The sequence below is a fragment of the Apteryx mantelli genome, chromosome 22 (genome assembly GCF_036417845.1).
Source record: "Apteryx mantelli isolate bAptMan1 chromosome 22, bAptMan1.hap1, whole genome shotgun sequence".
Classification (NCBI taxonomy): Eukaryota; Metazoa; Chordata; class Aves; order Apterygiformes; family Apterygidae; genus Apteryx; species Apteryx mantelli.
In genome coordinates, this window is record NC_089999.1 from 7,164,122 (window position 1) to 7,183,748 (window position 19,627).

Genomic DNA, 19,627 nt, shown 5'->3' on the forward strand with positions numbered 1-19,627 from the left:
CAGTATAACTTTTTCTTCAAAGTAACTTCACGTGAGACAGGGTACCGGTTTGGAAAAGTTTGTCTTCCTACATATAGGCAATCTTAAAATATCAGAGAGAGATTATTTCTTAGAAAGAGCCCAGTTTCAAAAGAGAATCCCTTGAGGCCTTTATTTCAAGTGTGTAGTAGTTTGTTACCGTGCTATCTGCTTTCTTAATACAGAGCCTGTACGTATCAAGACATTTCCTTCTCCTTCCTCCCTCTTCTCCGCCCCCAAAATTGTGCTGTTTCTTTGGATGCTGTCTCTTGGGAATCCTGTTGCAGTGATGCTTTTCCTTTGGAATTCAGCCTAAACCTCACTTTCCAAGGGTGGTTGCTGCATTAGAATCTACCTTTTTATCTACCATATGGGAAGTGTGCACTAACATTTATTCGACATAGCAAAAGAAACTTTAAAAAATCCTCAGCTGGAGAAGAAATAATTCACTTCAGAATATAAACAGGCATCAAGGATTTTGCAGTGTCTGCAAACTCAACCCAGTCTTTTACTTTGCATTTACACTGATTGCAGAGTTCTGGGAACATAAAAACAAGAATATACGTTAAATTGCACTTCTTTGCATTAGTGAAGCACTCACAGGATCCATCCGAGTATGAAGCTCCTTTGTCTATATAAAAGAGTAGGAGAAAGGAATTGTTATCCCACATCAGATATGGAAACTCTGGCACAGAGATTTGGTAAAGTCATGGAGGTATCGCTGTAGTGGCACTGGGAATTAAACCCAGCTTTCTTGAATTATAGTCCAGTGCTCTTGTATCCTGAATTTCATTACTCCTAGTCTGGACTTATTTTTCAGTGAACTGTAGCATTCTGCTTGTTTAGATGTGTTGCCAGAGTTGTTTAAAGGCTTCTACAGTGAGCTCCAACGTATACCCCTGGAGAACTCTGATATTTGAGTTGCACTGATGAATGCCTTCAGGACGTGTTGATGTAGTGGTCAACACCTTCCACCGAGAGGTGCGTTCCCTGGAATTCCCTAACCACTGTCACCAGGTCTTCTTTGCTCTGGGGATTTAGTTACTATGTTAATCAGGAGACAGATTAGATTCCAGGAGCAATGCGTTCAGTGTGAAGTCCAGGGATTTCCACAGGCCATCAAACTTGTTTTCTGTAGAGCAGTGGTCAGATATTTGATGGGCTGGAAATGCAGTATTTTAAAAGCCATTCAAGCACAATGCTCTTACCCGTTTCCTCTCCTGACTTGGGGAATGTTACCGAAGCAGTATGTTCTGGATCAATGTCCGTGCCGGGAGATTACAGACATAAATAGAGCCTGATAATCGATGTTGCAGAATGCATGCTATTAATGTTAATAGAAAATTAACGTTAGCACCTGTGGTCTTCTGTTAGATGAATAATATTCTCCCAGGGAAAATCACAGACCCCCTAAATCCTTCAAAAGTGCAGAGTCAGCAATTACTGCTGAAATACTCTGTTAAATTTGAAGTAAGTCAATAATACCATTAGCTCCAAATACAGTATTCTGATGGTGTTCTGCTTTTATCTTGAAATTTTCCATCATGTGCTAGCTTTTGCAGCAAGTCTAGGTGAAAATGAAAATTCCTTACAGGCATTGGTGTTGGGACAGTGTTTCATTTGCGATTTGGAAGACACTAAACAGTAAAAAAAAAAAAAAAAAAAAAAAAAAACAGTGTTTAATAAAACAAATAGTGTTTTCTTCATTCTCAAAGATACACTTTTGCTAAACCCTTCCTGTGTCTATAGAGTCTTTCCTGACCATAGGTTATTGAAGCTCCATCTTGGTTGCAAATTAACATCTGTGCAGCAGTCATAAAGGGACAGAGCAGCAGAGAGAAACAGTTGACCTAGACCCTAAGATTTTTTTCAAGAACTGTTCAATTATGCTTGTAAGGACCGTGGAAACTGCTAAACAGAGAAGGAAGGGGGAGGAAAAACCCAAGTTAAATGACATAGGCAGTATGTTGTTTGGGGATTATTACACGCTTCGTGTAATAGGAAGCGCAAGGTGGAACACAGGGCAATTTTAACCACACGTGAAGTGCATTAATTCCCTTGCAATGCACTGCTTGCTGTGTCACTATTAATGTTCTGAAATCGATTTTTTAAATAAGAAAATAAGGCAGAAGTCAGACTAGCTCATAGACTGACAAGCTGTCAAAAGGCTGCACTTCCCTGAAGCAGATTCAGAATGATAGACTTTGTTCTCATCCTGGTTTCTTCTTGGGTTTTTTTTTTTTCCAGATTTTTTTCCTTGTATGTTTTTTGTTTAGACAAACCATGGCTCCTTTTTAGCAGGAATCTGAGCTCTGTTGCATTTACAAGCTGTTTTCCTCTGGATCTACTAAAAATGTATTCATACTTTAAAATCATCCCTTCTGTGGAACAGTGTCTTCTAAAGTTTCATGTTCCTGGTGTCAAAGTTTCAGTGAGAATGGGAGACGGCAGAGTCATCTCTGTCCCTTAAACCATGTCCAGGGCTGTTGACGTTCAGCACAGAAGTATGCATGTTACTTAAATTTAAAAGTGTGAAAAAGGAAAAATGATCTCTCCTTGCTTTCCACCAATCATTTTAGTACAATTTAGTTATCTGGGTAAAGGTTATGTATTTGCTTTATAGCCTAATGTCAGCAGTGGTTATTAGAATAGACAATCATAGGAAGTCAGATTAACAATAAATACGCAAAGTATGGGTTGAATTCAGCTGGATTAATCTCAAAATTAAGTGTTGCTGTATAGTGAATATTTGCAGTCATTACTAAAGATGGTATTCTGCTCAAAATCCCTGAAACAAACACCCTTCCTCGGTACTGCCCTGCGGAAGAGTTCCTACATGGAGCTAGATTTTGCAGACTGGGTCCTTTCTAGCACAAGAGACTTAAAAGCATGTGTGCGTGGCCAGGGAAAATGAAATTAAGGGCATCTTGACGATGCTTTACGTTCTCTCAAATGCCTCTTTAGCCGGTCCTTTGAATTTGAATGTGTGAACACTTCCACCGACCCAGTTTGGCACATCTGTCCCGTAGCCAAGGAAAACCGGCTTAGTATGAAAGGGTGTTTTTTAGTTTTCCCCATTGGTACTGCAGTGCAAGCAGCCAACAGCAGACTTACCCTTCCTTTCCTGTGTCTCCTAGGTCTCGCATCCGTCGAGAGCTGTTCATCGAAGAAATCCAAGCGGGAAGCCAGAGCCAGGCTGGGGCGAGCGATTCTCCTTCGGCTAGAAGCAACAGGGCGGCGCACAGCTCGGAGGGGGACAGCTGTGACGGCGTGGACGCCGAAGGCCCACCTGAAGGGAAGCCGAGCGGCCCGGAGGCGGATGAGTACAGCAATGCAACCACAAAGTCTCAGGGAGGGCCAGCAGAGTCGGCTTTCGAAGCGGGGGAAGAGGCACTGCAGGGCGCCAGGTCTTCAGAGAAAAGCGAGTCATTCCACTTGGGAATGGAGAGCCTGGAGGATACTGATGACGAGGGCAGGCTCAAAGCGCCGCGGCAAAGCTCTCCACCAGGATCTCAGCGTTCAGGAGAAAGTCTGGAGACACTGCCAAACTCTGCTACGGAAGGGGATGCCTCTACCTCAGCTGCCTCCACCTCAGTCCTTACAGGGGAGAGCTCCTACAAGCCGAAAGAAAGTTCGGAGAAAATTCCCAGTGTGCCAAGTACGAGCTCGACGGTGGCCGCAGGCTCGCAGAAAGCCAACTCGATTCAGAGCTTGTTCAGCTTCTCGGAGGCGGCGAGCTCCAAGAACACGCGAGACAACTCCTTGAGGAAAAAGAAAGCCGCAAACTTGAACAACATAATCCACCGCTTGGAGAAGGCCGCTAGTCGAGAAGAGGCCGTCGAGTGGGAGTTTTGAGATTAAACTCACCCAACTCTAGAGAGCTGGGCAAGTTAAACTGGACCTCTACTGGTTTTATTGTGTTGCGCACTTACCGCCCTGCGGGCCACAGGGCAAAAACGCCATAGGCCAAGGTGCATATAGAAAACAAAAAAAAGGAGCGTTAAGCCCAATTTATGTTTGTGTTTTCGAGGAAGAAAACTGAAATGTGTAGTCAAGCTTTTTTGTACCCTGAAGTGTTTTTATTATTGCCCTAAGTGATTTCCACAGTTTCTGGAATAACTCATACAGCTTTGCCTTGTGCCCTCCTCTTTGGTGTGGGCTTTAAAAAAACAAAAACGTAAAAAAAAAAAAAAAATCGAACCCACATATTAAAAGGGGGCTTTTTATCTGCCATCTAATGGCTACAGAGCGATAATACACTATTATCTTCTTAAACCAGGAAAAAAGGGGAGATTTTTCAAAAAAAAAAGAAAAAAAAAAGAAAGTTTTTTGTAGCTGTTCAGTTGCCACTAAGAGATTGCACAGTCAACCGACTCTAAACACACTAGTTTGGATTCCTACATATTTTCAAGAAAAGAAAAGAATCTTGTTGTTTGAAACTTTGAATTAAAAAGAAAAAAAAACACATTTACTCCACATATTTTTTAACAAAACAAAAAAAAAAGTCACATCAGGAAAATATCTTAATTTGTGGTAGCTGACTTAGTGTTTTCTTGTAAGTGAAATAGAATATTGACACGTAGTGCACATTGTTTCATAGCTTTAACTGATTCTGGTCTTTTGCAGACCAGAATTTGTTTAATACACTCCATTTTAGGCCAAATCAGGACAAAAAAAAAAATCTGAATCTAGGTATTTTATAATCTGCTTTTTAACCTCTAACCACAGAGCACGCTGATCAGACCTCATATCTGGGAGGTTTAGGAGACAACTTAGAACAGCCTGTACTTGATCATTTCACTCGGTTTGCCGTGTACCGAATTTCCTTTCGTTAAAGACAGATAGCTCAAAAAAACGTTGGCCAGTAACATTTCAGCCTGCTGCTTCGGGGACGTATTCTGTAACCCGAAGTGTCGAACTTACCTGGAGTCAATTTAAGTATAGTTCAGGTGTCCATTTGCTGTCACACACCACTAAGAGGGGACTGGAGCTGCCGCAGGTAGAGAATTTTTCCTGCTGTGGGTGGCCATTTACTGACTCTCTTCCCACCACAAGCACTGATTTTAAATACGTTTTAGTTGTGGGAAGCTTATTTCTGTGTGGAAAAAAGAGTACATGGCAGTGACCAGATGGGCTCTTACCAAGACGTACGTAGCCCAAACTCCAAACCAAAACATTCGCGCTCTCGAGTCCCAGTCTAGACTATTCTGCCCTGCAGAAATCCAGCCTTTTCCCATTATTTTATGCACAGGTTAGGGCTGATCAAAGTACAAATCAAATTCTAACTTGTCTCTAACTCCTCCTGTTGTCTATATGTATATGCGTGAGCATAGAGGTGTGTGGAAGGATGTGTGTGCGTGAGTGTGTGCGTGCAATTTTATACGTCTGTGTATTTTCTTACGTACTTGTGCACACATAGAGTGCATTACTGCCACCTTTTTTCAATAAGCTGTTTTATCAGTTATGGCTTCTACAAGTTTGCTAATTTAGACTCCTTTATTGCCATATCTTTAAAACTAACAATAGATGATTTCGGAATATATATATATATATAAATATATATATATATAATTTTTTTTTGCTTATTTATAGGTGCTGTATTTTATTATCTGATTGTTAGGAAGGGATGAAAGGGGGCAAATATTCTTTAGAGGGATAGACTGCCGGCAGTATTGGGTATAATTTACAAGATGTAGTTGTCATACTGTATATTATTGATTGAAGACTTTTTGACCGTATTGTGTATCATTGAACTTTTGTCTTAGGTCAGCATCTTTTTGATGACACTTTAATGGTGCATTCATTACTTCTTAAGTTTAATTAATATTACTTTTCTGATTTTGGGGGAGGGAGGGTTGGGGAGAGGAGTTCCGACTTTAAAGGTATGTTCCCAATATTACACCTCAGTGTGCTTGTATTAATTCATTAGTAGGATTTTTGACTGTAAGATGTGAAACCACATTTCTTGCATGATGTTTTAGAACTTATGTATTTCATTTACAGTCTCTTAACATGCAACAGCAGCACTTAGCGCAAGTTTTCACAAATTAAGAATCAGTACACTAAAACCAATCCTTTTCATGATCAAGAAAAGAAGGCTCTAGGAGGCTGAAAGGCAGGGATTTATTTCCTATATTTACTGTTAGTTGTTTCAGGATACCTCCTTGGGTAATTGGGGACTTGTGATGCAAAACTAAAATTGAGAAACAGAGAGAGCAACTGCCCCTTTCTGTGACGAGCTGAGGAGACAATTTTTTCCTAACAAACCCCAGTAGATGAGAGCACTTGCTGGAAGCAGTTACGGCTTCTTCTTCTCTGGGATAGAGTTAGTCTGGGAGAACGGCTAGCAAGGAAAATAACATGGTGAATCCAAGTGTTACCTCCCTGCATCCGTACAGTGTTCCGGTTTGACTTAGAAAGCACAGTTCCACCTATAAATGCACGTCCTGTTCAAAATACGCATACCTTAATACAAGTCATAGCAAGATGTGTCTTCAGCTAAGAAACAGAATTTCTGACTAGAAGACCCAGATGTTTTCTTACGTTCTTTTTTCTTTTTTTTTTTGCTGTACTGTTCAAGTTGGGTTGTTGTTGTTGTTGTTGTTAATCTAGGCAATGCATTTGCCAGTCCTTCTGCTGTCCTTTTTTGCTAATTTGAGATCCAGGTGCTTGATGCAATGAAGTGGTTATATTCTTCTTTCTTGATAGCAGTTTTCTTCTGGTTTATGATTTTTTTTTTTGAATTAATATTCCCCAAACTATTCTTGTGCCTGTGTCTATATGATTGCATTCCATAATGCTTACTGAGAGCTCTGGCTGCATAACAGAACTGCAGAACTGTATTCGCAGGATGAACACAAATGCAGCATTTAAGGTCAATCTCTCTTCTTAATAAGCAATACGTAAGTGCCTTGAAACTTATATCTTTTCTTCTGTTTGTTTTTTGTGTTGCTTTTCAGGTTTCCACTAGCTCTTTAGAATTCTTTAGTGTCTGCCCGGTTTTTAATGCTATAACGGTTTTTTAAAAAGCATATCTGTAGCTTGCCCTAGAGGAAATGTTTCCTTTATAACACTAACTGTTAATTCCAAGCTCCATTATTACATTTGAATCATGCAATTTTGCTGGATAAAGACAGCATTCATAAGTCAGAAGTCACTCCGTCCTGCCAAGGGTTGTCACTGATATCTATTATGAAATTAATCAAATAAAATGCTGTCAGTATTTCCTATATTTTTGGCACTTTATTAATGGCTTAGCTCTTTTTGTTGTTTCGTATTTAATGATCTGCGTTGAATGCGGATTAGACAGCTAAGATGCTATTGCAGTGACCCCGGTCCTCCAGCTGGGAGCCTCTTTGGCGTTCCCTAGTCACCAAGGTAGTTAAGGGCACGGACAGATGTACGCTCTCAGATCGGATAGCTTAAGTTATGTTCCCAGCTGTTTGTTACCGATCTTTAGCCAAGGTCACAGCTGCTCTTCTCTTTCAGTGGAAAGCAAAACGGATTAGCTTAGCCCGCTGCTGCGATTCTCCTTTTGGAGATGAGCTACCTACTAGCTTTCCAACCTGGCAAAGACCTTCCTGGTTTGGAGACGTGACTTCAGCGAGGTTGAAAGCTTTTAGCTGTATTTCTAATCGAATGTGTCATCTGAAAGTAATGCTTTCAGGAAAGTGTGTATTGGAATAACTATTTTCCTTGATTAAAAGAAAAGAAAAAAAAAGAGGAGAAGAAATTCCAAAGAGTGACATTGTGACTTTTTACCCTCTTCAGTCACTGATTAAAGCCAAAAGGTGTAAGGCCGTTAGGCTCTCGGGATGGCACGGGCTAATCTCTCGGGGAGTCATTTTGCGAGCACACAACATGGAAATAGAGCACTTGCCGAACACTTTTCTTTTCCTGATAGATAAAAGCACAGGTAGACTCTGGCTTTGCAGGTTTTCTGAAAACTCTTTTTTTCTTGAGGTTCTTTGAAAGCATTTTTATTTTCTTTCTGATCCCAATTCCTTGCTCTTACTAAAGCAGTGGAGGAAGGGCCTAGGCTATTTTAACATAAATACTGCAGTTAAAATTGTCATTTTTCTTTCTGGTTGGTTAAGGAAGAGAAAAAGGATCATACTTTGTTTAGCTAAAAGCAAGTGAAGAATATCCCTTGGCGGAGGGCAGATACAATGTGATTGTCATTATACTGCCATTTTTGAGGATACAGATTTCAGCCAACAGAATTGCACAATCTCATTGGCAGAAATGTTTTTAATTATAGTTGCTGTTGATGCCATAGAATTTGACCATTTCATTTAATTCACCTGTAAAATGTATTATAAATGCCACTCTTTAAGGGAACCTGTATCAGTGCAGTCTGCCCATATCGTGAATTAGTGGGTACTTTAATAATAAACTCTTCACTGTAATAAGAAACATCTATCTTACAGTTAAAAAGAAAAAACAAAATTGTGTGCCTTTCTCATTAGTTAAGAGATCTTTGCATTATTTTTATGTAACCTTTTCCTTTGGGAATGGTGAGAGGGGGTTAATGAACACTACGGAATTCTATGCAATATTCGCTGATCCAATTACTGAAAAGTTACTGTTTTCAGTCCTTTACCAGTAGAAGTAGGAAGCCAGAGAAGTGCATCATTCTGGTGATAACTCAAATTCTAAAGCTGATTAATTTACATACAATAAAGTTGAGGGAAATTGTGACCAACTAATGTAATGAAATAATGAAAAATGCTAACAGTGATTGCAGTCCCCACTAGCACAGTTGCAGTCGGGGGTCTGTCATTTGCCATCGTAAAATTACTACTTCCAAGTAGTTGAAGAACTCATGTGAAATAAAAATGCTCTTGGCAAAAACAGGGCAGGTTAGAAAGGAAAAAACATTTTGACATATATAAATTATGAAAATACACGAAAGAAAGTAATTGGGTTTGGACACTTCTTTGCACTTAAATCCAAAACAGTTTCTTTATTTAAACTGACACATTGCAGTAATCTGGACTAGTGCCTTTAGCAAGGTTGCAGAGAGATCAATAATCTTACTTAGCAGAGCAATTTGTTGCAAACAGAAAGAAAAGTAGTGACATTTTTAACATGCAGATGGAGGGCACTATTTTTGCTTCATTTTTGTCTCCTTCTAACAAGTGAGTTTCTTAAATTGTCTTTCTTGCTTGCCTCCCTCAGGGTACATATCCCAGAATATTCTCTGTCTTAAAACCACTCCGTATGACCGAGTTCTGTGCTGTGAGCATTTCTTGAAGACTATCAGAAATAGAGGGCGGAGGAGAAGAAAAGTTGATTCTTAGCCGGGGGCCTGATTTAACATTCACAAAAACCAAATCAAGTCTTTCCTTTGACGTAAGTGGCTTTTTGTCCCATAACGCGACAAGCTGCTTATATCCTCATATTCCTAAATTTAACTCACACAGATACAACACCTGTAAAGCAATGTTCAGTTTAGTCATAGGTTTGGCACGCTACTTTCCCTTGCACTTTCTGTTGCCCCACTGTTGGAACATCAACATTTTCTTCCTTTGTGTTGCATATACAATCAACTTATTTTTTTAAAAAGATAGAGAATTTTAAAGTTCTGTACAAATAAAAGATTTTTTTAAGCAGTTAAACTCTTGCCAGATGATTCTAAATTGCAAGAGGAATCACTGGCTTGGAAAGCACAAGATCCAGTTTCTTTTCTGGCTCAGTCTCTGGGTTTGTAAAGTGACCTAGTGGTCCCAGTCTCCTTCACAAACGTGTTTGAGCTCTAAAATGTAGAACTACTGTTTCACCAATTCGTTCTTTCCTCCCCATCCCTTTTATGGGATGTATTGACTATGCCATATATAAAATATATTTAATAATGAACTTAAAAGCGAGACAAGCCCTTTATGCTATGCCTAGGGACTAATCTGTCCTACATGACCGGGTCATGTATTAAACCCTAACCTATTAATATGCAAGGATAAAAAGGTTTTATGCTCAGAAGGTGAAATTTATCCTTTTGGAGAAGGTTAGCATTAGGCCTGTGCACTTAAGTTTTCAAAAAGCCTTAAAAGTAGGTATGTTATGTGGTGCCATCTCTCTCCTCAGGGATGATTTTCACCCCAGTCAAACGGTACTGTGGCATATGTAATATAACTTATTAGTCGTAAGGTCATTTTCCAGTTGACAGAAGTCATGCATTGAATTTTGTTAGTGAGCCTCCTCGCTGGCGTCCTCTGGGAGGGCCGAGGGCTGGTGGCTCCCAAAGGTGACACTCCTGCTTTCCCCAAACCCTGAGCCCTCGATCTCCGATCCAAAGTATTTTGGCAGTCCAGGGGACGTGTGCATTTCTACAGCTCTTTTATGGATGAAAAAAAAATCTGATTTTCAGGGTTGTTTTTTTTCATTGCTATTAACAAACATGTCCAGGCGCAAAAGGGCATTGAAAGGAAATCTGTCCTTTTCAAAAATTAATGAGATTATTGTATTTTTTCTTGTCTAGCTATGCTACAAAGGACAGTTTCTGCCGTTGCTCAAGTTTGCGTAGCTCACACTGATGTTAGCAGAAGTCATGCACATGCAAGAGTTTTGCCACGGTTCTCTAGATTTCTTCTTACTGAAACTGTTGACATCATAGTGTCGTTTCTGCTTCTTTATACGCTGGAACAGTCATGTGCAGAGAATGACTAAATCCTTAACCATAACAAAATAACGTGTAGGAAACAGTACAGCAAAGGTAGATGCCTAAACTCCCCATGACATCTGTGTCTTTGACTTTCCATTTGATTTTTAGAGGTATTTGTGCTACCTAAGTACAATATTCATCCAAAGAGCCGTGAAAAATGGAGAGTCATCCCAGGAATTTCCTGCTGTTACGGTGGCATACCTGCTTTTTGCATAGTTACTGTGTAATTTTGTGGTAATGTTCATAACAGCACAACCTCTCTATTGGTAACAATACTAATGGCGTTGTATTATCATCTTCTGTCTATGCGGGTAAACAATATGCATTTTTAGGAGTTGTTAAGTGTGTATATGTGCATGATTCCAGTATGGAAAAGCCCCCATGCATGTGTCCTATTTACATGCTAGACCTTAAAGGCAGAGTAGGATTGCTGCAGGCAACCGGATGCATAATGTCATCTGGGGCATAGGTGAGAGGAGGCTTAAAACCAGTGTGTATTTTTATGCATAGGATGCTGTTTTCCCACTTGTCCGATAAGATCCGTGTCGTAAAGTCAGGATTAGACCTCTGAGAGATCAAGTTGTTTGAAATACGCAGGTTTAGCGAGCACGAATAGGGAAAAGATCACATTCAGAATACACAGAAATAATGCCAAGGGTCTGAGATGCGCAAAAGCAAAGTAATTTGAAATTAAGGGTCTAACCTCGTCGGTAACATAGAGCAACCATAGGTGTGTAGGCTTTGCTTTGAGGCAGCTTGCAGGAAAACGATGCAGTAGATAGAAACTCTCACGTGTAAAATATAATCTGCTGTCTCTAAGTGCAGTGGGAAGCTAAACAGTACAAAAATTTGCAAGGTATTTAAAACAACCGGAAAACAGTTGATGGATAAATTAAGCCCAGTATCAAATTAAAAGCAGCAGTTCATTCTTGCTTTCCCTACTAGCCTGCAAATTTAAGTATTCTTAGAAATGAGACTGAAATTCTGTTAGGAAGTTCCTCTCAGAAGGTTGTCGCCTGTGTTTACAAGAGGAGAAATAAAACCCGGCACGTGACTTGCCCCATGGTCCAACCCGTTCTCCAAGTAACTAAAAAAAATCTTTTCCTACGATCAGTCCTTCAGTCGGGCTTCGCTGGCTTTTGCTAGCCGCCGTTAGACCCTTAGTACTATTTTCACGTATTATTCAGATGTGGGTAAATTATTACTAGCTTTAAAAGTGTTTCCAAAGTACCCAGTTACCTCTGAACGGCAGGAGAGCCCGGGCCGGCCGTACGTGGTGGCCTCGCTCCGAGGGAGGCGCGCGGGGGACGAGCACGGTACCATCTGCGTCGTGCTTTCCGCGGTGCTTTTCCAGGGCTTCCGTCTCCTCCGCTCCCTCCTCTAGAAAGGTGAAGATGACGGAGCACAGTTTTTTGGGGGGGGAAGGAGAAGACTTTAGTTTAGCTTGAAGTGATTTTATTTTAGTTTGGCGTGCGTGTCACCAAAATCCCGTACATGACTGCATTTCCAGGAAGTTCTGGTTTCAACTGCTTTCAGAGACTTTACGGTTGAACAGACGTTCTGTCCTCGGAAAGCGATGTGCCTTATTTTCCGGTCTCTCCGTGGAGGATAATCGAAAGCACAGCGATCCGGACTGCAGCCTGCGCCACCACTGCCGCGGCTCGGCGGCCCGCGACGCCTCGCTAGCTCCCTTTGCGAGCGCCGCGTCCCCGTGCAGCGGGCGCGCTGGCTCGCGGCGGCGCCGGCTCCAGTCCGGGAAAAGTCACCCTCCGGAGGGGGGAAAACTCCCTCCGCTGGGGCTGCCCCGTGTGCGGCGGCGTTAGACCCCCTAGGGCGAGGTCCCGCCCGGCGTGCCGGCCCGAGGTCTGCGGTGCGCGCGAGGGGCTCGCGGGCTCACGCCGCCTGCCACCCCGTTCTTCTTCGCTCCCCCGCGCGGGGCCGGAGCGTCTCCGGATGGCGGCGAGGCCCCGGAAAGTCATCCCAGGCTTAGCGTTAGCTCGGCCTTGGCTTCGGACAGGCTTTTACCCACCGACATCCTCAGCCCTTAGCAGCACTTGCGCGTTAGCTTTGAAGCTTGCTCTCTCTACAGCATCATAAGGCGAAATATATACAGGTGGTTTTGTAATTAGGAGGAACAATCTAATATTTCCTATTTATAATGAAATTGTTCTTAACAGTTTCTTTTTTCTTTTTCTTTTTTTTTAATATAAGCACAACAGGAGTATGCATATCCCGTAAATGGAGAAAGTTTGAGCTGGTGGTTGAGTGGGGTGGTTTCTGCTCGTCTTAATACCCGTATCATCGTGCCCCTGTTGTGTTTTCTAGAGCAATCATTTTTAAAAAAAAAAAAAAGTATTTTATCTAAATGCCTAATAAATAATATTATTTAAATAGTTTAAAAAATAATTTAGGACTGAGATGAAAAAGCCTCAGTCGGGAGAGAAGAGACTTACAATATAGAGAGTGAGAAAATACCCTTAGCCTCCTAGAGCCTCTACTGAGAATGTCATGAAGATGCAGTGCCCCGTGGTCGAAGTACTTTGCCATTGACCCGCGAGTGTTCATTTAAAATGAGAGACTGGTTTCCTGTGATGTTCGTCTTTGTTGGCATACGTTTTGATTTCTGAATTCAAAGCTGATTTTCCTTCTCGTTCAAAGTTGGTCAAAAACAAAACCCAGAAAACCCGCCTTGTGCAGCAGCAGCAGCGGCAGCAGCAGCAGCAGTGTTTCCCGGCGCGAGGCGCGGGAACGCGCGTTGCAAAGCGCTCCGCGCCGAGGAGCAGCCGTGCAGCTTGCTCGCCGTGCTGAAACGCGTCCGGACGGGCGTCCCCGGGCGAGAGCGCGCGGGCGAGGAAAGCCGCGCCGGGGAAAACCCCCAAGGCGGCGCGCTAGAGGCGGCGCGGCTCCCCGGGGGCGAAGGCGCGCGGCGCTGAGCCAGCTGCCGGGCGCGCGGCCACGTCCGTGGGTCGGAAGCGGATTTGCACTTTGCCTTTCGAGGGGGTCCCCCTAAAAACATCCGCTCGATTTCCGATGCGAGGTTCTTTCCTTCCGGCATAGGCTGAACAACACACAAAAAAAAATATACAAAAAACAAAAAACGGCAACTATTGGATAACCTCTGCGAAAAGTTTGCATCTGTCAGAATACTCTATGCATTTCTGTGTTGAAAACTGTTTTTCTATCGTTCCTCTTGCAAAACTGGGCACCGTGCGTCCCGCTCGCTGTAAATGCTCCGAGAATGTCAAATGGGTGAATTTGGACATGATTTCCAAAGCAAATGGAGGCTGGCTGGGTGGGGAGGGGGTTGGGGGGGTGTTTCTTTTTTTTTTTTTTTTAATTGTTTCCCTCGTGTCCCTTTTTTATTTTTTTTTAATTAAAAAAAATTAACTCTTTGCATTTGTGCAATAACTACTTGCCATGATAATGGGCAGACCTTTGAAATGCCCCGACTACTAACACAGCACAAGATGAACTCAAACAGAAAGTGGTGTACTTTTTCCTGAGAACTTTTTTTTTTTAATAATAAGCTCAGTTTTTACCCCAGTGTATTGTGGTGTCTTACATTTTTAGCAGTATTTTATATTTTTTCTGTAACGCACTAAGTCTTAGATGTTTTTAGAGCTTGTTTGTTATATTCACAATCACAGATTTAAAAAAAAAAAAAAAAGATCCTCACAAAGACCCGATTGACCAAAAAAAAAGTGTCATTTTTTTTTTTTTTGTACAAGTAGCTTTGAGAAGCCCACATTGTGTTGCTGTGACTCATCTTTTGTAACATTTTATTTCTTGGTATTTGTTTAAACATAAAAGTAAGAGTTTATATGGCTGGCAGTAGCGGGGAGCGCTCCCTCCGTCAGCAGAATGGCATTGTTTCTTCTGTCTTTGTTTGGTTAGCCATATAATGTTTGTTCTCAGCACTGTACAACGGTCCCTATATGATATGGAGAAGCAATATCACTGTATGAAACTCACACGATGTATTATTATTATTATTATTCACTAGCACCCTAGGTGTGATAATTGAAGTAAATATCTTTTATACAAACACAACTCCGCGTGGGCTGTCTTTATTGAGGTGAGACCTGAGTCCAAGCAGCAAACATTTACATTGGTGGTTCTGGCTCTTGCAGCAACGGGTTTCGGTAGGGGAGTGAAGAGGTGGGTGTTGCTGGGAGGGGGTGTTGTTTGTCTGGGGGAGGAAAAATTACTTTTCTACTTTTTGTTGTTAATTCTTAAAAAAAAAGAAAAAAATTTTTCAATACTTTAACTTTGGAAGTGTCAGATTTCAGAACTGTGTCCGTTTTCAGTGAAATTCGAGCGGGAAGACTCCCGCTGAGGTCAGTGAGAGGTGGGCACCTGGGTTCACAGCCAGAAAATAAAAGGTGTGTGCTGAGCGTGAGACTAGAAGAGGGATTGTTCTGAGGACTAAAACATGTATTAACTAATTTTAAGAATATAGGTTAAAGAAGATATCTGAGGTAGGAATTGCTTTACATTCAAAAACGAAACAGAATTTTGCCAGGTAGTTGGCTCACTGCTTATTTTTACAGATGCTTTGTATAAAGAAGTTTAATTCCTCTTCTAGTGCCTTATAAGATGTTGTTCCTATAAGTATACGGAGTAATTGCGGAGAGTCTAGTATTTAAAGCTCGGTGTTGGTAAGGGAGAGGGATTTTCACCCAGCGGCGGGTGTGTGTGCGCTCGCCTGTGCCTGGCCGCCGGGGCCCGTTCTTTGCGCTGCGAGTGGAAGGACATCGCGAGCCCGCGAGGCTGCTGCCTAACTGCACGTTGTCTCCTCCTTCCCTGCACTGTATATGCCTGTTTCTTATATATTTGTGCTATGGGGCTGTAAGCGTATGTGTTGCCTGCCTCCTTTTAGGGTGTGTTTTCCGTGGAGCAGCATGGGTCTGGCATGGCAGGAGGTGCCGGAGATTTGCTCTGGTCCTGTCCTAGACTGGCTAGTTGTCTGTCTTGGAGAGCGAGGAGTCAAGCGGGGCTTTAGCAGCTTCTGCCTTTCCTGGAAGATGCTGCTGAGTTCAGCTGGTTTAAAGCTCAGGCTCCATGGTACAGCATAGCACTTTACCTAAGTCAGTGTATATGTTCGTCCTCGGTCTTTGCCATCTTTAGCTTTTAGTACTGCAGGAACGAGTCATTCCTTAAAACGTGTTGAAAATACTATTGAATGCCTTCATTTCTTTGTAAATGCATGCTTTCTGCTTTTGAAATGTCTGTGACAGTTTGTTCTACATGATGTAAAAGTTCTGGTTTTAAAATACACTTCTTTTTCCTACTGTTTAATGACTGATTGAACTGTTGATTGCTATAAATGGCATTATCTTGTATAATGTGACCCTAATCATTTTAAGCTTGACACTGTACACCTACACATTTGAAGTGTTATGATTCAAGTTGCTTAATGCGTATGTTTATAACTTGTACTTTTCTTTAGGTATGGTGGTATCGATGCTGAAGAACTCAATTCACAAATATAATTACGCAGAAGATGTGTTATGTTTGTGAAAGCACAGCCTTTATCCTAAAGAAGTCAGAGGGTCTTCACTGTAGCTCAGAAGCATGTATCCACCATAAAACCAGGCTGCCTTCTCCAGTTTACATCTCCAAAAGCTTATTTTTGGAAACTAGGAAGGCAACCAAAACCACAAGGATGTGTCCCAGAAGTTAGGAGCGAGATACTTCAGGGTATTTCATGATGATATCTGGATCCGATCTGATAGCTTCATTCGACAGCCCGCCGGAGGGATGGCAAGCAGCCCTTTTCAGGAGCGGCATCTCCTGTCCGTTCCCGCAGGCCCTTACTGGTCAGCACTGGGGCGGACCTGTGTGTCACTGGTGGTGGTGTGCAGCTCATTCTGGAGTTAGCTGCTGTGGCAAGAGCGAGGTTTTGCTTTGGAAGTGGCACAGGCGTTTGCTAAGTGAATAGGAGAAAACCTGTTGGTAGGAAGGTACGGATTCAGGAGCAAGTCAGCACCAGCGCGCCCGGCGATAGCCCAGCAGCGCCGCGGGTGCTGGTGGTCTGCCCGCGCCTGCCCCGTAGTTAGCAAGCAGCAGTCGGTCTTTTAGTGCAAAGGGGGTAAATATTTCACATGCCCTCGTGTTCGCAACAGGTAAGGACGTACTGGGAGCGGCTGAGTCAGTGCTTTCGAGCCCCGCTTCCTTCCGTTTCGAAATGCTAGCGTTTTCTTCTAGGTATTTCTCTTGTAATGGAAGCGGTGAGCAAATGGTGCGTTTGCCAACAGAGGACTTCAGAAAACATTTGATTATATTAAAGCATTTTATTTTCTTTTTGCTCCAAGCTATAGGAAACTGATAAGAAGATTCAACCTGTGTTCTTGAACTCTTCCTGCCTACCCATGCAATTATCTCAATACCCTTAGAAATAATCCCTTCTTCTGTGAAATCTCCATCTATCCTTACAGGGTGAATTTATTAAGTGGTATTGTGTTTCTTTTCTGTGGTTTTGTTTATTTTGGAGCGGCTGGGCCAGGAGGAGAGGGAAGGAGAAATCCCTCCAAGCTTCCTCTCCTGGGGGGCCCTCACTATCCCAGAGCTGTCATTTAAAAAAGGGGGAAAAAGGAGAAGAGGGAGCAGAAATCTTGCCTGCACCACCTCTCCGGGCAGTTGGCAGTGAAAGCCCCAGGACTTGGCGAATGTGACTCTTTACAGCGGCCTGGGTGCACCAAACTGATCCATCGAAGCACGCGGCCCCTCTGGTTTTCACGTGACGGTCATCCCCGCAGGACTTTAGGGTAGCACTTCAGTGCCCATCTCTGTGTATGTGTGGAGAGGGAGGCGTTTTTTAAAATAGTTTGATAAGTTAGGCCAGATTGTCAACCTGGGTAAAAGTCTAGGACATTTAGCTGACTTCGATGGTGTGGTGCTTACAGTGCAAGTGTGGTCAGGCACCATGGTGAGCATTTGTCTCAGTGAGTCCTGGTAGCTTGGTTTGCTCTTCTCAACAGCCACTTTTGCAGGTGTTTCTAAGGGCATTGATGAAAAAGGGCTGTAAGAGATTCAAAAAGGATACTCATGAATTGTAACGAGTCCATTAGGATTGAGATATCTCTTCCTTGTATGCCAAACCCTTTGTCATCTGGGCAGACGATGCCTAGAACTTTGTCCTCAGGGTCTTAGATGCGATCTGCTTTCTGCTGTCCATATTTTTGTTGTCTTATTGGCAGCACACATGATGCTGCAAAATCATTTTATGCTTGTACAGTTTTGTAGATTCTTAAAGAAATATTAGATGAGTTGCTCTTGCTGCCTTCGTTAGCACCAGCCCCTGCCGTTGTTGTCTGGAACTGCACATCTTCTGCGTGCACCCCAGAAGGACCTCGCTAAGGGTTTATTGTGTCTTCTCCTGCATCTGCAGAACAATCTGTCCAGTTTATCCTTGGAGCTTTTCCAGTGGTGGTAACTGTAACCAAAGACTAGGTAGATTGTGCGTAGGAATTGCAGGTGGGTTTTAGAGACTTCATCATCCCTTTCTGTTCATCATCTACCTTCTTTTTTGCCCCCTGATTTTTGAGAATAATGTTGTGGTAGGTACAGAAGTGATAAACAGGTACAGACTGCTTGCTCCCTGCAAGTAAAGTTGCAGGCCAAGATGATTTCCAGACTGACGTGATGTAGGCAGTTTGGCTACTCCAGGTGCTCTTGGACCTGACCTGACTGACCTTTCTTCCGTGTCTGGAGATTTCTAGAGAGGTTGCTTTAAAATGTCCAAAAAGCCTAATCCTTGTGTGACTTCCATAGTGCTGGTGCGATCTCTAGAGACCTTGACTGCATCACCAACATCCTCATTCAGTCTGGGGAGATTCTTGGAAGAATATAAGCCTTTCAGGTGATGGAGTTGGTGATTTTTTCTTCAATCTTCTGCGGTAACATGGACATAAGGAGATGGCTTGACTGGGCTTCTGAGCTATGACCTGCTCCTCAGCATTTACCTATGAACTGATTTGTACCACAGAGAAGGATCCTTTGATGGACCTGAGAGACAAGGCTCTGATGCCTTGTGGAAAATAAATGTTAAAGCATTACATGCCTTTTTGTCCTGTTCTTCAGCCTGCTGACAGCTCACAAACACCAGTGGCCCTGAGGAAGAAAGCTTGCATGAAGACAGAATGAATGGTTCCCATGTAGCACTGGACCATGCAGATATGATGTCCCACGCTACAAAAAGGTCAAGATGTAACTGGAAACATTGAGATGTATGACACTAAAGGGATTTTGACAGCCTTCCTTTTGCGGGAAGGATTTCCACTCTGATTTTTATTCTTTGGCATCTTCATAGACCTGGTTCCTCCAGGACTGAACCTGTAGTGTATGGACAGAGTCCCCCTCATGCCTTCAGATATGAAACACAGCATCAGGCCATTTCCCTTAATTGTCTTGGAAGGGGAGCAGGACTTCGGGCAATAACAGTGCCATCCTTTTCAGACTTCCTTAAAAGCTAAATGCCAAGTATTTAAAGAGCCTGAAATAGTACCTTAATTTATGTATAAGCCTGGGAGCTCTGTCATCAGGTAGAACTGGAGCTAAGACTTTATTGGCTTGAAATGATCATCGAAGAGAGATGCCAAAAAGCCTTACTATTTATTCCTGTATGCGGAAGAATGGCCATTTCAACTTTGCACATCTAAGTAACTGTCCACAGCAACCCGGTCGTTAACAGGAGCAGCCCATGGGGAAAGGGTCAGTGAGCTGGAAGAATCAAAGGACCAGTCGCAGACCCAATTTCCTGCTTCTTGCTTTGGATCACGTTCCTCATCTTGGCGCTCTCAAACACTAGTGTTTTGTGTTGAGCAAGTCTCCAGCTTTGTGCCTGAGTTTCTCAGCCTTAATGTCAAGGTACTCCAAGACTTAGTTATCTGTAACATCATCTTCCTTCCAGTCAATGAAGTAAGCTTCAAACCTTTGAAGTACTTGATT

General features: G+C 42.6%; 1 protein-coding gene across 6 annotated transcripts in view; it reads left to right on the top strand.

Moving 5' to 3' along the window:
* Positions 1-19,627, top strand: part of CUX1 (cut like homeobox 1) — a 280,556-nt gene that overhangs the window by 242,875 nt on the left and 18,054 nt on the right. For 5 of the 6 annotated variants that reach the window (XM_067309895.1, XM_067309896.1, XM_067309897.1 and 2 more), the window contains one exon: positions 3,156-5,756. The exons of the other annotated variant lie outside the window; for it this stretch is intronic. In XM_067309895.1, the coding sequence (XP_067165996.1) occupies positions 3,156-3,873 (718 nt within the window). In that variant the 3' untranslated portion in view covers positions 3,874-5,756. Of the gene's footprint in view, positions 1-3,155; positions 5,757-19,627 lie in introns of those variants that run through there. 6 annotated transcript variants of the gene reach the window in all.